Genomic DNA, 20,452 nt, shown 5'->3' with positions numbered 1-20,452 from the left:
TAGAATTATAAGGCTGTTATATATTTATAACACAGTTATAAATGCCTTTATTATAAAAAAAAAAACGATAATAGTATTTTTACACCTGTATTTAGTTTCTCTTGACCAAATCAGTTAATGAGTATTTAGTACTTTGAGAATTTATCACCTTGATTTGGTTTATTTTCACACAGGCACAAACCTAAACTCTTGCTATTTAAATGATGCAGGACTAAGGCGTGAAAATAGACTATTTACTGGCTGTTAGATAGTAAGCTAGTAGTAGGCAGATTTATTTAATTTGTTTTGGAAATTAATATTAAAATCTAGATTCAGTTCAGAGTTTCTCAGTCTCAGTCCTCACCCTGGACTTCTCCTCACACTCCCTGCGGGTCTCGTACAGGAGCTCCTCCAGCTCCATCAGTGTGTCCCTCAGCGTGTCCACCTGGTACATCAGGTTGGACTTCTCGTTGTCCAGCTGAGCGTTGGACACCATGGCCTTCCTGTACTTCTCCTCAACCTCGACCAGAGAGTCCTGAAACATCATCAGTGTTTTTAAAATGAAGGTATTTAAGCTTATTTTTTATTTAGACAGACACCTGTACACACACATTAACCCTTTTTGGTACAATTTAGTGTACTGTTCTCTTAACTTACAATCTCATGGTCACTGTTATAAAATAAACTAAATTAAAAGTACCTTTATTTCTCGTATGGAAGCTTCTGTATCAGCAGAGATTGATGTATCACAGCTGCCCCTCCGAGATAAACCCCCTCCCAGCGACGCTAGAGTAGCAGCAGAGAGAGTAGAAGCTGTTCTGGAGCCCTAAAAAAACAGATTTCTGACAGTATTAATATCTCATATTTACAGGATAAAACAGAATGATAGAATAAAAAAGGACCAAAGAATAGAATAGAACAGAATAGAATAGAACAGAACTATAGTACAAAATAGAATAGAACAGATCAATAGAATAGAACAGAATAGAAAAGAACAATTGAATAGAATAGAACAATAAAGTAGAATAGAATAGAACAGTAGAATAAAACAGAACAATAGAATAAAATAAAACAAAACAATAGAATAGAATAGAACAATATAATAGAACAAAACAACATAATAGAACATAATAGAATAGAACAATAAAATAAAATAGAATAGAATAGAACAATATAATAGAACAAAACAGCATAATAGAACATAATAGAATAGAACAATAAAATAAAATAGAAAAGAATAGAATAGAACAGTAGAATAAAACAGAACAATAAAATAGAACAGGTGAATGCAGGAGCACACAATACACTAACATGCCAAAACTCATGGGATAGAAGTACGTAAATTGATCCTGAGTTACATTAGGAAGCAGCTTGAGAATGCCCACACCTGTTTAAGTTGTGAGGTGCTATCCTGTAATTTAGCGTATTCAAGGTTTGCAAACATTCCACTGTCATGTGTGTACTGGGAATACATCATAAAAGGCATTACCATCCACAGTGGACAGCATAGTGGGTGCTAATGATCGTGACCAGCAGTGTCTGGCTAAAATTGTCCATGTGATCAGAAAAGATTTGCTTCAAGTATAAAGTATGTTACAAATAAAGGTTATTACAAACCTAGCAAACCTGGCAAAAATCATATTCATATTTAATATAATAAAATTACCCACACACATATCCCACAGCCCAGTCCAGAGATCTATAGCTTTTTGTTATTAGCTCCTGTCCCATGACATGTGGCATGTCAGTGTTTATTTAGATGTGAACACCCTAAAAATACTTTTACAAAAAATCACTGACCTTCTCCAGGAAGTCTGACCGCTCCTCCACCTAAAACAAGATACACATATAGAAAACCAGAGTTAAAACATTAATACAGTCATTAATATTAAAAATGATAGATATCTAAAGATACACATCACATCCTCATGGGGGAGCCATACCCCAGTCCCAGACTCTGCTGCACAGGTATTCACCGCACTGCAGGTAATTCAGATCTGACCTCTATAAAATACGCAGTTTATTCTCTTTTTTTAGAGGGAGGAGGGTCCGTATACGCATCCACTGCTTTACCTGCTCTGCTCATTTTCAGCCAATGAAAAACAAGTATCTCCAAAACAGCAGATTTACAGGAGATTCTTAACTTTGAATGGAAGTCAGTAACTTGAAATCTTGAGCTTTGTGATTTCTAATAGAGTCTATGGGCCTTTGTTTTAGTGATCTATATTTTTTAATTTTATATTTTTTTTCCTTTTTTTTTAGATTTTAGTTTTCAGTTTTGTACACAGGATTTTGTGACCATTTCCAGTTAATTTCCAATTTTCAAAAATAAAGGGAAATATGGGGGTGTTCTAAAACTTTTGACCATTTGCCTCATTACTGTATTTTTCTGACTATAAAGCACACATAAAATCCTTTATTTTCCCAAAAAATCAACAGAGCACCTTATAATCTGATGCGCTATACAGGAGTTTCAATGAAGTTTCTCCAGCACTAAGGCTGGGTGCAGCAGCATTAGCATTAGCCGCTAACAGCAGCGCTAGCTCTTTCGCCATTCAGAGGCGAATATATCGGCCTGTAGTCTGCGTGTTTAGCGCTGAGGTTAGCGGCTAATGCTAATGTTGGAGAAACTTTACTGAAAACTCACCTTTAAACAAAATACTGGGAATCGAAGCTTACTGTAAACAAACTGAAGCACTTTTCTCACCCAAATAAACCGTTTTCAAATTAAAAGAAATTAAAATTCAGCGCTTGTTTGACAAAGATATTTTTTTTTTTTTAGAATTACAGCTATTTTTTTATCTTGGCACTTCTCCTTCTCCATTAGAAAGGAAACATGGCGACACCCTTGCTGACTTCGATTTAGGCATCCTAACTAGTGTCGCTTAATAATAGCGCCTTATAATGCGCAAAATACACTACATTAACCTTCAGAAACAACTCTCATGTCTTTATTGAGGAACTACATGTAAAAAAAAGAGAATAGGTGTTAAACTGGGGTTAAAAGCTGCTCTGGACCTGAAGGCTCTGCTGCACACTGAGGAGAAAGAGCAGAGAGAGGAGCTCACCACCGGGCTGGCTCGGGCTGAGCTGGCCCTGGACGAGGCTCTGGAACCGGAGCCCAGAAAGCCGCTGTAGTCCGAGGGCTGGACCGAGCGTGGAGGAAACAGAGAGACGCAGAGAAGAAGAGAGATGTTAGCAGAAAGGAAGGAGGAAAGATTAGAACAGATTCATTACAGAGACGGGAGGAGTGTGGGAAACGTAGCAGATAAATAAGGGTTAATTACACCAGTGAACAGTCATGCTACAGACGACAGCTATTATAGACCTTATCTGCTGAAACATCATCAATAAAACGACCAACACATCACATCCAGATACTGGATTCATGCCTCATAAAGTCATGATAGAGAACGCCAACCAAGCGTCTGTTTTATACTCTCCAGATACACAGAAAATACTTAAAGAAACAGTTTGGTTTAAAAATACAGTGAAGATATGTTTGGTGTCTGGTTGTTGCTTCTTTAGCATTTCACTGGATCATTAAATAAATCAAATATCAGTTAGCATCAACACAGATAGCATTATGCAATTTCTACACCAATACTATACTATACTACACTATAACTTCTGTGTTTTGGGGTATTGCAATTATGTAGTGGTGTCTGAAAATATAGTGCAGTATATTTAGTGCACTATAAGGGCGTTTTCACACCTGTAGTTCGTTTCTCGTTTCCAACTGTTTGGTTTGTTTTCACACAGGCACAAACCTAAACGCACCAAAATCCACACAAAATTCGTTGTCTGTTATCTGATTGGTCAGAGTGTATATCTGTGCAGTGTGAAGCTGATTTAACACAGAACGCTGAAAATTTGCATTTTTAAACACAGTGTTTTTAAAGGCACAGGCAGCGCACATGTACACGTAGTAAATACAGTTGTGCAGCTGCAAGCAGCGAACGCAGCACAATCCATGCATGCATGTAAACAGCATGGAGCAGCAGCAGAGACAGTGTTTATTCATACCTGTGTTAATTATATAAGTGTTATCTGGCTAATATATCAGATTAAACTGCATCTTCTCAGCAGTTTAGCTCAAATAAAAGGAAAGTATATTTGATAGCTTGGTCAGATCGAGATGTGCTCTCTTAGGGCTCCGGCAGCTGATGGCGAGCTGCATGACCGGGATTCGAAACAGCAATCTTGGCAGGCTGATTTATTGACGGTTCTGTTTCATAAAAAGCTTTAATACACCTTTAAATCAAAGCTAATAACATAATGTTATTTAAAACTGAAAAAGAGAAAAAAGAAAATACTAAAAAGAAACAGTTTGGTTTAAAAACGCAGTCGAGATTTGTTTGTCTACTTTTTGCTTTTTTAGAATTGTGCTAATAAGTGCTAATAAGTGCTAATAAGTGCTAATAAGTGGTAGCGTTACGTAAATAAATGCTTTAATACACCTTTAAATCAAAACTGACAAAAGTACCTAGACATTGACTCAGTATATAATATTAAAACATGGAATTGTGAAAAGAATTATGGTAACACTTTCTATGAGTGTATAAACAGTTGGGCCTTGCTAGACATGGAATACCCAGAATTCATTGCACTGTATGCTTTGGAGATAACTTGATATTTGATGAGGACCAACATCCAAAAAGTAAGAATTCTGAAATCATTCTCTGAATCTGCTGAATTCTGATCTGTATCAGAGGAACACTGCTCTATAATATAATGTGAATTTCCATGTAGGGAGCATTTAATAGGGAACGGTTTCAGACACAGTTAAAGTCAGTACAGGACAGTCTGTTCGCTCAGTGTCCGTCTTGGCAGCACCGCAGGGCAGTTATTTCCAGTTGTAAAGGACAAGGCTCACAAGTGAGTGAGATCTATAGACCAAATAAGGCCATGCTGATTTTTTTCATCCATCACTTTCACTTATTTCCACTGATCAGCTGTTTTAGTTCATAATGTCTAAAAAGACTGTGAGCTGTGAGTCCTGAGACCATCGTAAGACCTGATTATGTTGTTTTAGAACCTAAAAAACATAATACAGATATGAATAAACTCATGAGCAGTGAAGAAAAAGACAAATTCAGAAAGTTTAGAACATTTCTCTCCCTGTAGGACTTTTTAGACTTATTTAGCAAGAAAACTCTAAAAAAAAGCTCTAGAATTGAGTTTCACTCATATATTAAAAGCCAAATATTAAGCCATACCCCCCCAAAAAACTCCTTTAAGACCCTGCACCAAATATAATTATATTATTATTATTATTATTATTATTATTAAAATTATTATAATCAATAAATATCACTCCACAACAGAGTCACAGAGCCAAATGTGCTTGGACTCTTTAATTTCCACTTAAAAAGCTAAATAGTCAATAGAAATCTAAATATTCCACATCAATTTTAGACTAAAGTGCAAAACCAAAGAAGCAAACTTCAGACAACAAAATATAAAAGTGTTAAACAAAATGAAACTATTGCCAAACTATTCCTTTAAATCAGGAGTCACCAATCTAATCCACAAAGGGTTGATGTGATTTAAATTCCAATCAAACACAACATGCACACCTCATTTCTCTCTGTTATAAACTGTTATAAAGCTTTAAGCCTGCTTTACATTGGTGAAAAAGGAGCTAAATGTGGGAACAAATAGTTTATTTTATTCTTTAAAGGGTGTAATTTCATAGTTATATGATATTATGTCATCATTATGGTCATTAATGACATCTAAGGGAGTTAAAATTTAATGCATTACTATTTCCAATCCATTAATCAGATTAAAGTTACTTATCCAAGCCACTGTGCATTACACTTTTTCGTCATTTTCTTTAGTAAAAAGGTTTTGTTGAAAGAATGACTACAGTCGTTGCTTAATTGCTGGAACTAACAACAAGCTAGCGAGTTAACAACAAGCTAACAGGCTAAAACTAACACTCGGGCTGAACATACAGACACTATTTTGAGTTTGTATCAGCTAAAGATGATCAGTATCAAGGTTGGTGGTTCTCATAATGCGCTACCTAGCTTCGCAGCAGCACAATTACAGAACAAGTCCCAAAGGTGGAGCAAAGCTTCCAATAAAGTGAGTTTAAACTGTTATGTTGAGGCGGTACTAACTTAAAATTAACTTAAAATCAAGTAATCCATAAAGTAACTATAAGTTACAGTACTTTTAAAGGGATAATTATGCCATTACTGATCGTGACACACCTAATAATGGGCGTAGAAACAAGAATGTGGTCATAATGTTATGCTTGGTATGTGTATATGAGGCTGATTGGAATTAAAACCCTCAGTTAAATCAGCTCAGAGTGGATAAAACTGTTGACCCTTGCTTCAAAAAACATTCAGTACCAGAACAAACAACATAAACAGTCAGTTCAGGCCGATACAGAGGAACCGGACACGGTCGGACAGTGGCTCCATGCAAGAACGATGCCACAGGAGGTGCTATAGCTACTCAGAGTCAGGCCATGCTCCTGAATAGAGGGGTTATAACAGGCCTTACGCCGCGAGTGCTGGAGCCACTGAACCGCCGAGCACCAGAGTGCACATTCTCTTCATATACAGAACCCTGTGAACAGAATACAACCTGTGTTCACTGTGTTCACTGTGCACTACTTACACAGCTTCACCACCACGCACAAACCTATCCTATACACATATATATATACACTGAAATATATAGAAATGTATTGATTAAAATACAATAAATGAAATGTATACAGTCAACATAGACATGAATATAATGGCACTAGGGGTGGGCGATATGGCCCTAAAATAATATCACAATATTTCATGGTATTTTCGCGATAACGATACTCTTGTCGATATGAGACAACACTGAATTAAAAAAAATATTTTAAAATACACTACTGCAACAAAACTTACATTTTATTTTATTATTTTATCAGATTCGTAACAGAAGTAAATGATCCAGAATGTCATGATACTAATAATATACCCCAAATATCTCCATATATACAGGATAAAAGCAAAAAAGTAGTACCCTGATGTGATAACTAGGGGTGGGTGATATGGCACCATATTTCAGGGTTTAATATCGTTCACGATATTCAAAAATGTTGGCGATATTACTGCGTACGATACGATATGGCACGCCCCTAAACGGCACTATTGGACTCAGTGATTAGTTTGAACTGTTCTTTTTCTGGGGCAGAATAAGTCTACGACATTATTATATTATATACGGCTCTGGAGATAAAAAAAAAAGCTTACAGTGAGCTTAGATTTACAGATTTCCACTAAAGCTGAAGCATTAGCATTAGCATTAGCGGCTAAATGCTAGCGGTTAGTGGCTAATGCCACCCAACAGCACTACACTGAGGAACTACTCTGAGTGTTCCGGTAATCCAGGGCGATATTAGCTAGCGGTTCGTCCTACAAAGCTTGTTTTAACACAGTAAACGCGCAGACTACAGTCCAATATACTCGCCTAAGTAATGCTAATGCTGCTCCAGCAGGGCTAGCCGGGGTAAGAAGCAGGGTTTTCTATTAAAGAGTTTGTTGCATATTTTGCTCCAGATTTTTAATCTTGGTTTGTTTTAGCTGTTTTTTTCACATTTCTTTTTTTGTTTCTTTCTTTTCTTTTATTGTTTTTAGTTATTGCTTATTTATATTTTACTTTTTTATGTGTTTAGTTTTATTTACTCACCTGTAGTTGAATTTTTATTAGTTATATTACCTTAGATTTTCTATATCTATGTTTTTATGATTCCTTTTTACCTTTTTTGTTTTATATCTTAGTCATATTTTTTTAAATATATATGTTTTAAATAATTGTCTTATATACCTTAATAAAATTCAGTTTTTTTACTTTTTTATTCTATTTACATTTTTTTTGTGTCAATCCCTTCCATGTGTAATTTCTGGGCTACATTGTAAATGAGGGCCACCCTCAATGTATTCCGAGTTTAAATAAAGGATGATTGAATGATTGATTGATTGATTGATAAACTCTATAGTACATATCTTTTATTGATCTTATTGCTTTTGGGAAACGCACACATGTAATAATGATGCTGTGATCTACATTACTCCAATAATTAAAGACAAACAGATTAATCTAGAATGAACCATCTACACAGCTCAGCATGCAGCCCAGTTATTCACTTATTTATTTATTCAGGTATTTAATTATTCATTTATACTCTTTGTTCTGGTGATCAGACAGTGATGGGAAATATCCCACTGATACAGTTAATGATCAGGCACACGTAAAACAGCGCATCCTGCAGGACGCAGGTCTAACATCATGCAAACACAGACAGACGCCCTGAACAGAAAAGCACAGACGCTGCAGACAGACAGGACGCATGCGGAAAACCCTGCCTGGGTCATGTGACACGGTTAAGAGTGTAAGAAACCAACCCTGTGGCTTCTCGAGCGAGGAGCATCACTAAAAAGTGCAGAGGGCTACGGACAGAAAAAGAGGGAGGGGCATACACGGACACTCTCAGTCGCCAGTTTATTAGGTACAGTAAATGAAGGCCTTGTGTACTCACAGGTACTGATCATTTTACTCTTTTGTAGTATTGAGTTTTTTGTTACAGAAGGCTGTTCAATGTTATACAGCAGATTAATTCAGCTTACATTTAAAAAGAAATTTAAAGGACGCAGCTGATGTATCCTTCCTCATGACTCGCAAATTTCTCTGAGCATGTACAGCGACGTGCTATTCCAGGGGTAATATATTTCGATGGCGCAAAAAATAAAATAAAATAATAATAATTGCAGGTTGCACCAGCCAACAAACCTGCTGTACTTTGTTGGTACCACACTAGTCTGAACTCAGGTGTTTTATAGAGATATTAATTCAGAATTTTCCCATTGGGAAATGAGTAAAAACTCACACTTTACAACTTAACCTGCTATTAATGTATTATTTAAGCTATTTGTATTATCATCATCAATAGTAGCCACAATAATGTTTTAAATAATAGAAAAATCTCAGTCTCTAGATGCTCAGAGCTGTAATTGGTCTATCACTTAAAATCTCAATAAAATACTTTTAAGTTTGGAGTTGTAAGGTGACAAAATGTGAAAAAGTTATGAATACTTTTGCAAGCCACTGTATACAAGGTATATCTAGAAAGTAGATAATAACGTTTCCAATAAAGTGGCCAGCAAGTGTGTGGGAACCCCAGTCTGTTCTGTCGTCTGCATTTAAAAATTTGCATACTGTATGGTTGTATAAGTAGCACCGAGAGCAAAAAGGAAGGATAGAGAAGCAGAAGAAAGGAAGAAAGCTGAAGGCAGTTAGTAAGAGATGCGTGAGTGTGTGTGTGTGTGTGTGTGTGTGTGTGGTAAAGCATTATTAAAGGCAGTGAGAGAAACACACCCGGCCATTTTGAAGTCTGGATGAGGGCAGGCTGCCGGTGCTGCTGCACAGGTCCGAGTAGTTTCCCTACGGCGAGCAAAGAGGGACAACACAAGCCGACGTGAAAAAGTGAAAATGTGAAATGAAAATGGCTGAAAACAGTGGGCTGTAATCTTTAGCAGAAGCGCAACTGTGTATAACGATCTTGTGAGAGAGAGAAAAATAAGAGAGCTCTTAAAAATGATGAGTATCTTTGATTTTACCAAATTGAAAACCTCTGGAATATAATCAAGAGGAAGATGGATGATCACAAACCATCAAACCACCAAACTGAACTGCTTGAATTTTTGTTCACTCCAGGAGTAAAGCAGCATAAAGTTATCCAAAAGCAGTGTGTAAGACTGGTGGAGGAGAACATGATGCCAAGATGCATGAAAAAAAATTGTTATTAAAAACTAACCAGGGTTATTCCACCAGATATTGGAATAGTTTCTGATCTATTAAAATCTATTAATGAATATGAACTTGTTTTCTTTGCATTATTTGAGGTCTGAAAGCTCTGCATCCGTTTTTGCTAATTTGATCATTTCTCATTTTCTGATAAATTTCAAATAAATGCTCTAAATGAGAATATTTTTATTTGTAATTTGGGAGAAATGTTGTCTGTAGTTTATAGAATAAAACAACAATGTTCATTTTACTCAAACATAAACCTATAAATAGCAAAATCAGAGAAACTGATTCAGAAACTGAAGTGCTCTCTTCATTTTTTCCAGAGTGTGAGATACTGTCGTGTAGACAGCAGTGGCTGTGCGGGAATTCAGTAAAACACAAAACACACTCACACACACACCATAGGATACATACTGCATGCCCAATGTGTATTAGGGATGTGTTTGAGTCCTTGTTTAGCTGTTGCGAGTGTTTAAATGCTAATATTTCTGTTTAGTATTCATGCAATCACAGTAGAACATGGCTGTGACCCAAATGGCTCCACATTTTAGAGCGTCTGAATCTTAAACTGGAATTTGAATGTGATTTCGAGGGCACTACAATCTCCATAATGCACTAGTAATTTGTAGAGAATAGTGTAGCTCAATACATCAGATGAATGTTAAAGAATGTTGAAATAAAACACATCGAGAACCTCATCGTACATCATCATACACCCTGCGCAAGGAGTTTCACGATGCTCATTGCTATCTTATACCCACTCAACGGCCTACACTGTTAAAATAGCATTTAAGTTTAGAAATATATAACTCTACACTGATGGGTGTGGTGGTCTGAAAATGAGGTGTGTTCAAGTCAATTTCTAGCATGTTTCTATTTTGGCAGTGGAAAATACAGGTGCGCCACTGACTAATTAAAACCCTGACAACAGTCAGCAGTCAATCATCAGAGCCTATCACTTAAAAAAAAAACATTTTAAACCACTAAAAGCCATGAATTTTAGCTATTTTCCACGTAAAGCTCCAGTCAAAAGTCTTGACACACCTTAATTGCGATCTTAAATGTGTAAAAACCCAAACTATAACATTTATAACAGCACTCGGCTCTAATGTGGGTCTTACTTCGGTATCTACATGGAACCGAATGTCATCTATACCCTTCTATGATAGTGTGAACTTTTACACTGCAGCTACAATACAAATATACTCACCCTTAAACTTCCTCGACTTCCAACAGACATCCGCTCCTCATCGTCTGATATCTGAGAGAGAGAGAGAGACAGAGAGACAGAGAGAGAGAGATATCAGTAATGGTATAGATGATTATGTACGGCATCTACACTGCTACAGACGACTACTGATCTGTGATCTACCAAGGGTTAAAATGGAGAGATAGTTGAAGAAAGGCAGCAAGAGGAGAAAAGAAAGTAGACTCTAATGATTTTTCCAAATGTATGGAGCGCTGACCTTAGTGACAAGCTGGCTAACACACTAACGTTACAGGGGATATAACCAAAGCTAGTGATGAGCTAGCTAACACACTAATGTAACCTGGGAGAGAACTAAAGCTAGTGATAAGCTAGCTAACCTTAGCAACAAGCTAGCTAACTTTAGTGACAAACTAGCTAAAATACAAATGTTACCGGGAGAGAACTAAAGTGATAGTGATGAGCTAGCTAACATTAGCTGTCAGCTAGCTAACCTTAGCGAGAAGCTGTTTAAGGGGAAAATTGTGCTTGTTTTTGTTACATTATATAATAAAATTAAGAGAAGAGAAATTAAGAGAATTTGATTCAGTTTACTTTCGATTAAGTTTTAGAAGAGATACAGATTCGGCATTATTTTAATAAATAGAAAAGATACATGCTTTAATGTTTTTTTCATTTTTAAATCTTAATCTGGTCTCGGTCTCATGACTACGACACTAACAGTTCCATTGCTGCTCTGTTTGTAGCTGTTCTATTTGGCTTGTAAGCGCTGCATCGTTGCTAGGTTACCTGTATGTGGCAAAGTAATACATTGAGAGAACTTCAGTTACAGTGCATTACTGGCTGATAATGGTACTTATAGAACGCCTCTCAGCCAATCACATTGCATAACTAACTGTTGTCATAACTAACTGTTGTATACTTAGTATTATATTACTGATGTTATCTGGTGTTTAACGTACTACAGTTTGAGAATCACTACTGTAAGAAAAAAGATCTAAACGATGAAATAAGCGTCTACTGCCTACAAACAGAAGCTGGTAGATGATCAGTAGTTGTATGTAGATTGTAGGTTGGAGGGATTAACTGGACAAAAGTGAAGGGATAAAGCAGAATGAGAGAATAGAGAGAATACAGACCGAGGCGTGTCTTCGTGAGTGGCGAGAGTACCGCTCACTGTCCTCCTGAAAACCAGCAGCGGAAAAAACAGAGGAAAAAGAGCAGGAGATTTTAGATCAGAGAGTGAGAGCGTGTTCAGTATTAACACTGAAAACCGATAACACACATCACACACACAACACACACACACACACAGCACATGGCAGCACCGCTACGCATGCTTCACGCCATGCCATTAACATATCACAGGCTGTTATATGAGGGTTTAGCGCGTGTTTAGGTCTGAGAGGAGGCTTAAGTGGAGCCGGAGAGTCTGGTGGGTTATAATGGCTATAAGCTGCGGGTCACGCCACATCTCCATAATCCTGCTGTACGTTATAAACATCTCCACTAAAACCCACTGCATCAGACGACCCACAACCCCCCACTGCTGCACAGTGAAGCTCAGTCTGGGAGGGGGCTGCACGATATGGGTAAAATACTAACAGTGCATAGATTAATACTGGTACATACTGTGACTGTGACTGCGATATGCCACTCATCTGCAACTGTGATTGGCTAACCCTTTCAGAAGTAAATTATCTCCAGTGATGGAAATAAAAATGTAAGAATGCTGTTTTCTGTCTGTAATACACAGAAAATGAGACTCTAATATTCTACTATTTTTTATTTCCATTGTATTGGAGGCCTGTGTTTAATAATTTATATTTAATTTTGACCTTTGTATTTCATAAACCGTCCCTAAACAGGGTACCACTTTAAAATAAGATTACCTTTATAAAGGGTTTATAAATGGTTTACAATTAGTTTATTAATGGTTACTACTTAGGTTGTAAATACCTTAAAAATTATTAATAATCAGTTATAACACATAAGTAGAAAGGGCAACAATGACCTGTTGTTTGCCAAATAGTGAACCAACAGCCATCTATATTGTTGCCCATTCTATGTATGTGTTATAACTGATTATTAATGATTTTAAGGCATTTACAACCTAAGTAGTAACCATTAATAAACTAATTGTAAACCATTTATAAACCCTTTATAAAGGTAGTCTTATTTTAAAGTGGTACCTTAAACATTAAATTAGTACAAATCTGCTGTTACTTTGCCTCAATGGCGTCCTCTAGTACTACTGTTTTTCCAGTGTTTTTGCAGTGCAGTGGGCGGGGCCAAGTCACTGTTTCAATGATTAATAAACTCAACTCTTTCATTGGCTGATTTATGGTCTATTCTGGTAGACAACAAACAGCTTTCAAATAGTGTTTTATAAATATATATTAAATGCTGCAGACTGCTGTCTGTTGCACCATTTAAGGTGGAACGGGAACCGCTTATAGAAACTACAAACTAGAACTAGAATCAGGACACAAACAAGGGGGGCGGGGTAAATGCGCCTATGATTGGTTGAGGACCAATTTGCATATTGCAGCCTTCTTCTACATTATCATTTTTGCAAAGCCAATAATCTATAAAAATAAACAATAAAAATACTGTACTGCAGCCCAAATTAATCCATAGCAAACTCTTCAACACTAAACACACATATGATGATATTTATGAAATCTACTGCACAGTTCACTTCATACAGAACACCCAGGATCTGCTCTATCTGCTTTTATCTGCTAAAACCAGCACAGGCTCTACTCATCACACAGCATCACACACTGCATGCAGCTCTGAGCTTTAACTTCCCGTACCATCCACTGCTCAATATGGCCCCATTTGCTGTCCAGCCCATAATATTTCTGAGGGGGGGGGGGGGGGGGGGAGAGGAAGAAGAAGAGAAATGAGGAAGAGTGAATAAATTTAAGAGAGAGAAAGAAAGAAAGGTAGTGAAAGACAGCAAAACTGCAGAAGCTTATTGAGGTGAAAGAGAGAAACAGTACAGACATACATATAAAGCATCCTACAGTTTCGGAAAATGTAATTTAAATTAATATTTCAAGATAATATTTATTTGCTACACAGTCATATTTAAAACTAGCCCTTTTTTATTTTTATTTTTAATATATATATATATATATATATATATATATATTTTTTTTTTTTTTAATATAACCTATAAACTGTACCATAACCCTAAACAAAGAAACATATTTACTTCTGTAATGCTAATACTGGTACTGTTGTGGTCAAAGGTTTGTCAATGATTTTACTGGTTGTACCTTCACCAGACAGATTAAACAGCCTTAAACAATCTTTTGGATAAATTCTGTTTAGATTTTTGACCACTATTTTGTGAAAATTACCAGTTCAATATTTTTTTTTATTTTACTTTCCTGGCACTTACATTTTTTATATAAGCCACAGCCCAAACATGTTGTACCTGATAGATTACAATTATGCTAGTTTATTTATGTATTATTCTATTAACTGATCTAAAGAACTGATGCTACCACCACCATGCTTAACAGTTGGTACAATGTTTTGGGCGTAGAATATCACAACCTTTCTATTTAAACATTTATATGATGTTATTAGAGGTGGGAATCACAAGGCAACTCACGATATGCGATTATCACAATACGTTGACCACTTTAAGATACTGTGATTCTGCAATACTCAGTATATGAAGGATAAAATACTTATGGATTTTTTTTGTGTCGGTTTCACAGAATTTAACAACCAAACAACCAATTATAGCGCCATCATGTGGAGCAATGAAGCAGTGGCTTTAGTAAGTCTACTTTTGGTGTCTTAGGGAGTTAAGAACATCTTTTATATATTTGACAGCATGTTTCAATACAATACGATCACAACAATAACAATTAACAGTATATTTTCCCAGCTCTGCCAATGCCAATACTTCGATATTCTGCTAATAACAGTATAATTACAGTTTACAGTTACAGACTACATCAACATTTTAACCTGGTTTAATGGGTTTACACTGCAGAGGGTGTAGATCAGGAGAGGAGAGGCAGACAGGAGTAGAAACAGGGGATTGTGGGAAATGTCTTACCTTCTGAGCCTGATAAATCTAACAGAGCAGCAGGAGGACCAGGATGGAGAAGCAGAAAGGGGGTTTCATGGAGAAAGTAAGAGAAGATGAGATGCAGTTTTATTAGTATGTGGAAGAAGAGGACAGTATAAAGCAGGGTTAATCAGAGGGAGACAACAGGATTAAAACAGTGATATCGAGGCCTGTCATGATCATTCAGATATTGATTTACTGTACGATAAATGAGTAATATCTAATGATTAATATCTTTACTTGTAGATTTGTTTAAGCTCACCTTTATTCATATAAAGTACCAGTCAAAAGTTAAAAGCTCTATTTTAGAAATCTGTAGATAGTGAGCTGTTAACCATGCACCGTGCAGCTTGATTTAGGGTGTCAGTGTATCTTTGCTATTGTAACGATGAGAAAAGTACACCTTGCACAACTCAAAACACGCACAAAAGTCATGTACTAATTCTCTTCATTAATCATGGGTGTGGTTAATTTTGGGCATAACGTGAAACTAACCAATCAGAGCATCTCTTGCTCATCATTCTCTTTAAGAGTAGAACCAGGTGAGCTCTGACTTTGGTGGATTGCTATTGTAACGGTGCAGCTACCTGGACGTGTCCAACAAACTCTTCTCAGCAGAGGAAACTGAGCTGCTGGTTGACGCTGTGAAGGAGCTCCAGCAGCTCATTTACGGGAACAGCAATGTTATTTTATTTACTATTCTGTTTATTGTTGATGTAAAAGTTGGGTTTGTGCTGCTGTGTGTTCATGTGTGTGTAATAAGTGGGGGTGTACGCTCGGCTCGGCACAGCGCCTGTGTTACCGAGATAGCGATGAACATCTGACTGTTGGCGTCTGTCTAGGTTGTATTCAGTCAGTGGAGCTCCTGTGTTTTTTGTTACCAAGATAAACAAGCAAAACTCCAGAAATGTACCTGAACACACCTCATTTCATAACCAGAACACCACGCCCATCAGTGTAGATATATTCAGAAGATCTGCTGCTGTTTAAATGATGCAGGCTAAACATGTGAAAATAAACTGTTGATGGGGTGTAAGATTATTAGAAAATTAGCACCGTGACATGCATTGTGTTGGCTTAAATGTATAAGCAGACATGAGGGCTCAATGAGCACTCCTGTCATCAACTATCAGCGAGTAATTCAGCTCAGAAAAATGTTTAAGATTGCAGTTACACTTCTGACACCCATCTTATACTTTATCTGTACATGCTAGATGTTAGAATTTGGTACATAGAAGAATCTAAAGTATAAAACATATTCTGGTTTGTTTAAAACCCTTTTACTACACTTTGTTTACTAAATAATTCAGCACATGTTCCTGTATAGCTTTAATAAAGTCTTCAATATAAAATACTGTACTGTAATGTAAAAAATCAATCAAAAATCACAAAGAAGAACGAGAACAAGACGTGTGTCCAAACTGTAGACTGTTTCTCTATACAAAACCACACAAATTGTTGTCTAAGCTGAATAATTGTATATAAAATGTTTAATTAAGCTCTAGAATATATATAAAACAGCAAAAGAAGCAGAGAAATTGCGTAACCCAGCCTCACAAGTAGACATAACTAAATCCTCAGCCTCCTTCACGAACTTTCCACCACTAAACTAGGTCAGGTTCGAGACCGCACGCCAGACGCTACATGCTACATCAAAGAGAACGCTACATATTACTTACAGACAGAAGAGATACACTGATTTAAATCTCAGAATCTCAGATTTTCAGGCGTTTCTCTATCTTACCTTCTGTATGAGCCGCGGAGCAGCACACATATCCTACAGCTACATCCAGCCCAGCGATCTCCAGCAGTTACCCTCCATCTCTAAACCCCACTTCACACTTACTGCTCCCAGCCCTGCCACACCGACACACTAATCCACTTTGGGGCCTTTAACAGGGCTTTAACTCCCCTAAGACTGGACCTGGATCAGTGGAGATGTAATCTGTAATCTGGGGGCACAGCAGGTTCACACGTCTATAGCTGCTCTTTGTTGGTTTTTGTTGTGAGAGAGAACAGTGGTCTCTAACACACACACCCTGTAGGGGTGAGACGATTACTCCAGTAATTCGAGTTACTCGATTTAAAACACTGATCGATTAATTTTTCTGTGCCCCGAGGAATCAAGCAGGAATTTAGAGGGGACTTTTAATGTGAAACAGCGCATTTATCAATGAGATTAAAATGAATGTATCTTAATAACATAACGGCGGCGCTGTGGAGCGCTGATTATTATTAATACTGTCTAATATGTGTGGTTAGTTTATTAAATATTAAATAAATATATGTTAAAGTTAGCTAAGCCATGAACTTACTGTATTGTCTACTGTATAAGCTAAGATGCACAACATAAAGCCAATGTTTATGCCTTAATATTTAATGATTAATGCCCCATATTTAATACTTACAAGATTTCCTAAATTGAAATAATTTAACTTTAACTTTAACTTTATTAAATTATTAAATTATTACTTGTGGTATTTATGTCTATTTTGTGTTTTATTTATCTTACACACACACACACATACTGCATATACCTGCATAAAAGCAAATTGGGGACGTATGACATACATGCCACTTTTGGGGACACAGCTTTCCAGAGGGTTTAGAAAGATAATTTAATTTTCTGCATTTAATTAAAAACAAATAAAAAGAAAACAACTGTCTGTTGTTAAAATATCTGCCTGTTAAAGTGTTGCGAGTGGTATTGATAGACAAGCAGTTTGAATTGGTAATATTATTATATATCTTCAAAAAAATGTATATATATATATAAAACATATCTTCAAAAATAGGAATTTTAACATTATATTATAACAATATATTATATTTTAACAATATATGAATTGGCTACTTGATTAAAATAAATCTATACATGAAATAATGTGAAATCATTGTCTGTCCTGTATTTGTTTTGCAATTTACTGTATTTACCTGTATTTGTATATTTGCAGGGTATTTGAATGCATTATATATGCAGTACACTGTAGTACATTTTTTATTTTGTCACGTTATTTTAGTTTACACTATATTATTTCATACAAAATCAGGGTCTTGAGACGCTACTATTAATGAAATAGACAAACATTTTACAAACATCTCAAATAAAACTCTACAAATGTTACCATATATATAATATATGTATATATAAAATATATATATATATATGGTAACATTGTAGAATATAAAGATTTGAGCTCTAATGAACAAAAATGGTACTCAAAAATGTTAAAAGATATATAAATTGCTAATATTGAGTTTTTTTTAAATAAGATGCCAAGTTCCCCAGCAGATATTAGAAACATTGGATCATTTTCTATTCGAACGTAATAACCTTCAGCTTATTAGACGATACCTTATCAAAAAGTAAAAAGAAGTATAATAACTACTATTTATGGTAAACATGATGTAAGATGAACATAGACCAAATTTTATCTGCAGTGTTTGTGTTATTAAACAAGTGTTGATGTAACTATAAAATAAATAGACGTAATTTATATTTTCTTTTTTTGTAAATGACTATAAAAGTTTGTAATTATATATATTGGGGGCTATACTGAGAATTCATTTGCTGCGTATTGCTTAAATAACTAAAAAAAGTTCATTTAAAAATAAAGTAAAGTGAATAAAAGTTAGATCCGAGTCTAAATTAAATGCATCAGTATCAAACAGAATTTTTGAGAGCTGTTATATTCATCTCTACTAAACCTCCTGTAGGTTTCTGATAGAGTGATAGTGAACGATGTTCTCACCTCCTTCTGCTGTCTCTCCAGCTCCTTCATACGGATCTCCCGAGCTTCAGCCCGAGCCGCTCGTTTAGCCGCCAGTCTCGCCTCCGCCTGCAGAACAAAAAAACACCACAAATAACGTGAGAAATCTCTTTAAATTAGAGTTAAATACAATAAAATTTACTGTCTGCACCAAACAGAGCTTCACCATTCAGATCAGAGACTCCAGAGCGAATCAGAACTCTCCTCTGCTCACAGGAAACTGTGATCTTTCCTGGAGGAGCAGCTTTTTATACAGTAATCTGATCAAACTCTCTGTGATTAATCACACCCTTACTCTCATCATTACTCACCTCATCATTCAGACTATTGTTTTATATCAAAGCCATGTTTATATAGAGGTTTAATATGGTAATGCTCATAATGGGCTGAGCACAGATCAATCAGATCCTAATCACAGTGAAACTGAGAGTAAACAAACCTTGTATCTCCAATTTTTGGTGTTTATATTTTTAATGTTTTAATGTTTTGACTGATGTTATGTGAATCTGGCAACATTTATGATAAATGGACCAATAGAAGTGATCTGACTTCTGTTAAAGTTAAAGAAGAGTTTTCCTTGACTGGTGGCTAAACGTGCTTTAAAGCTCACTTTAAAGATAACTTATTTAATTTATTTGCATAATAAGAATATTAATAACAACACAACTTTTTGACACAATAAAAATATCCATATATGGTAACAGCGATATTCTTAAAGTCACTGTCTGTTCTGTGTTTGTTTTGCTATTCTAGTATTTTTTTTTGTTGCATTATTTTAATTTACACTTTATTACTTCATACTAAATCAGGACCTTGAGAAGTTAATATTTATGAAATAGACAAACATTTATAGAATTTCTTTTTTGTTTATTCTAAACGTATGAAATTAAGTTTAATTTAATGTGTTGCTGTAATAAAATCTTGAAATGAATAAAACAAGGTTAAAACTGTCAAGAATATCGTAATACAGCAAAAAGTCCCTGAAATATTATGATATTATTTTAGACACATATTTCCCACCTATAATAAATTATATACTGTAACTTAAAAAACATAAAAAACTATGAAGAATACAAATTATATGGACTATATAGACTTAGGAAATGTTTTTTTGTTTTTTTTCCACAATGTGGCATCTCAAATTATTATTATTATTATTGGTTTGCATCAAATTCATAATTATCATTCTGATCAAAATCATTTTAAAGTTCTTATTTATGTGTAGCTTATTAAATATACTTTTATTCGTTACTCCTTTCATTCCTGTTCTCCTCTCCCAAAAGCACAGACACAATAAAGAATAGCACACAGCTACAAATACACACAAAGAGAGGAAACGCTGAGTCACAGCTTCCATCCCGTCACTTCCTCTCTAAAGCTGTAAAACTCAAAACACTGTGCTTCTCTTATTTACTGCTATTAAATATGAAATAAGAAGAGTTTATTAATATATTTTACTGTATAATTTACATCTACAGACACTAAAATGCTCCTTTATTTAAATAAACACAGTTAAACTGAGAGGATAACTGGGTTAATCCACTCTTAATATTTTAGCACTTTACTTTAAATCACAAAAATAATACTGATATTAAT

The 20,452-nt window shown here is 35.6% G+C and overlaps 1 protein-coding gene across 17 annotated transcripts in view; it reads right to left on the bottom strand.

Annotated features, from left to right (window-relative positions):
- lrrfip1b (leucine rich repeat (in FLII) interacting protein 1b) overlaps positions 1-20,452 on the bottom strand; it is a 53,108-nt gene that overhangs the window by 10,155 nt on the left and 22,501 nt on the right. For 3 of the 17 annotated variants that reach the window (XM_022675323.2, XM_022675314.2, XM_022675330.2), the window contains exons 2-13: positions 18,839-18,925; positions 15,075-15,092; positions 13,810-13,857; positions 12,130-12,174; positions 10,994-11,044; positions 9,352-9,417; positions 8,382-8,426; positions 6,499-6,564; positions 3,048-3,125; positions 1,780-1,809; positions 680-805; positions 344-514 (exon numbers count right to left, since the gene is read on the bottom strand). In XM_022675323.2, coding sequence (XP_022531044.2) covers positions 344-514; positions 680-805; positions 1,780-1,809; positions 3,048-3,125; positions 6,499-6,564; positions 8,382-8,426; positions 9,352-9,417; positions 10,994-11,044; positions 12,130-12,174; positions 13,810-13,857; positions 15,075-15,092; positions 18,839-18,925 — 831 coding nt within the window. Of the gene's footprint in view, positions 1-343; positions 515-679; positions 806-1,779; positions 1,810-3,047; positions 3,126-6,498; positions 6,565-8,381; positions 8,427-9,351; positions 9,418-10,993; positions 11,045-12,129; positions 12,175-13,809; positions 13,858-15,074; positions 15,093-16,830; positions 17,259-18,838; positions 18,926-20,452 lie in introns of those variants that run through there. The other 14 variants (XM_022675321.2, XM_049479559.1, XM_022675315.2 and 11 more) reach the window with 14 other exon arrangements.

The sequence above is a fragment of the Astyanax mexicanus genome, chromosome 5 (assembly GCF_023375975.1).
Source record: "Astyanax mexicanus isolate ESR-SI-001 chromosome 5, AstMex3_surface, whole genome shotgun sequence".
Lineage (NCBI taxonomy): Eukaryota > Metazoa > Chordata > Actinopteri > Characiformes > Acestrorhamphidae > Astyanax > Astyanax mexicanus.
The sequence above is the reverse complement of the archived record's forward strand: the minus strand, read 5'-3'. Positions and strand labels throughout refer to the sequence as shown.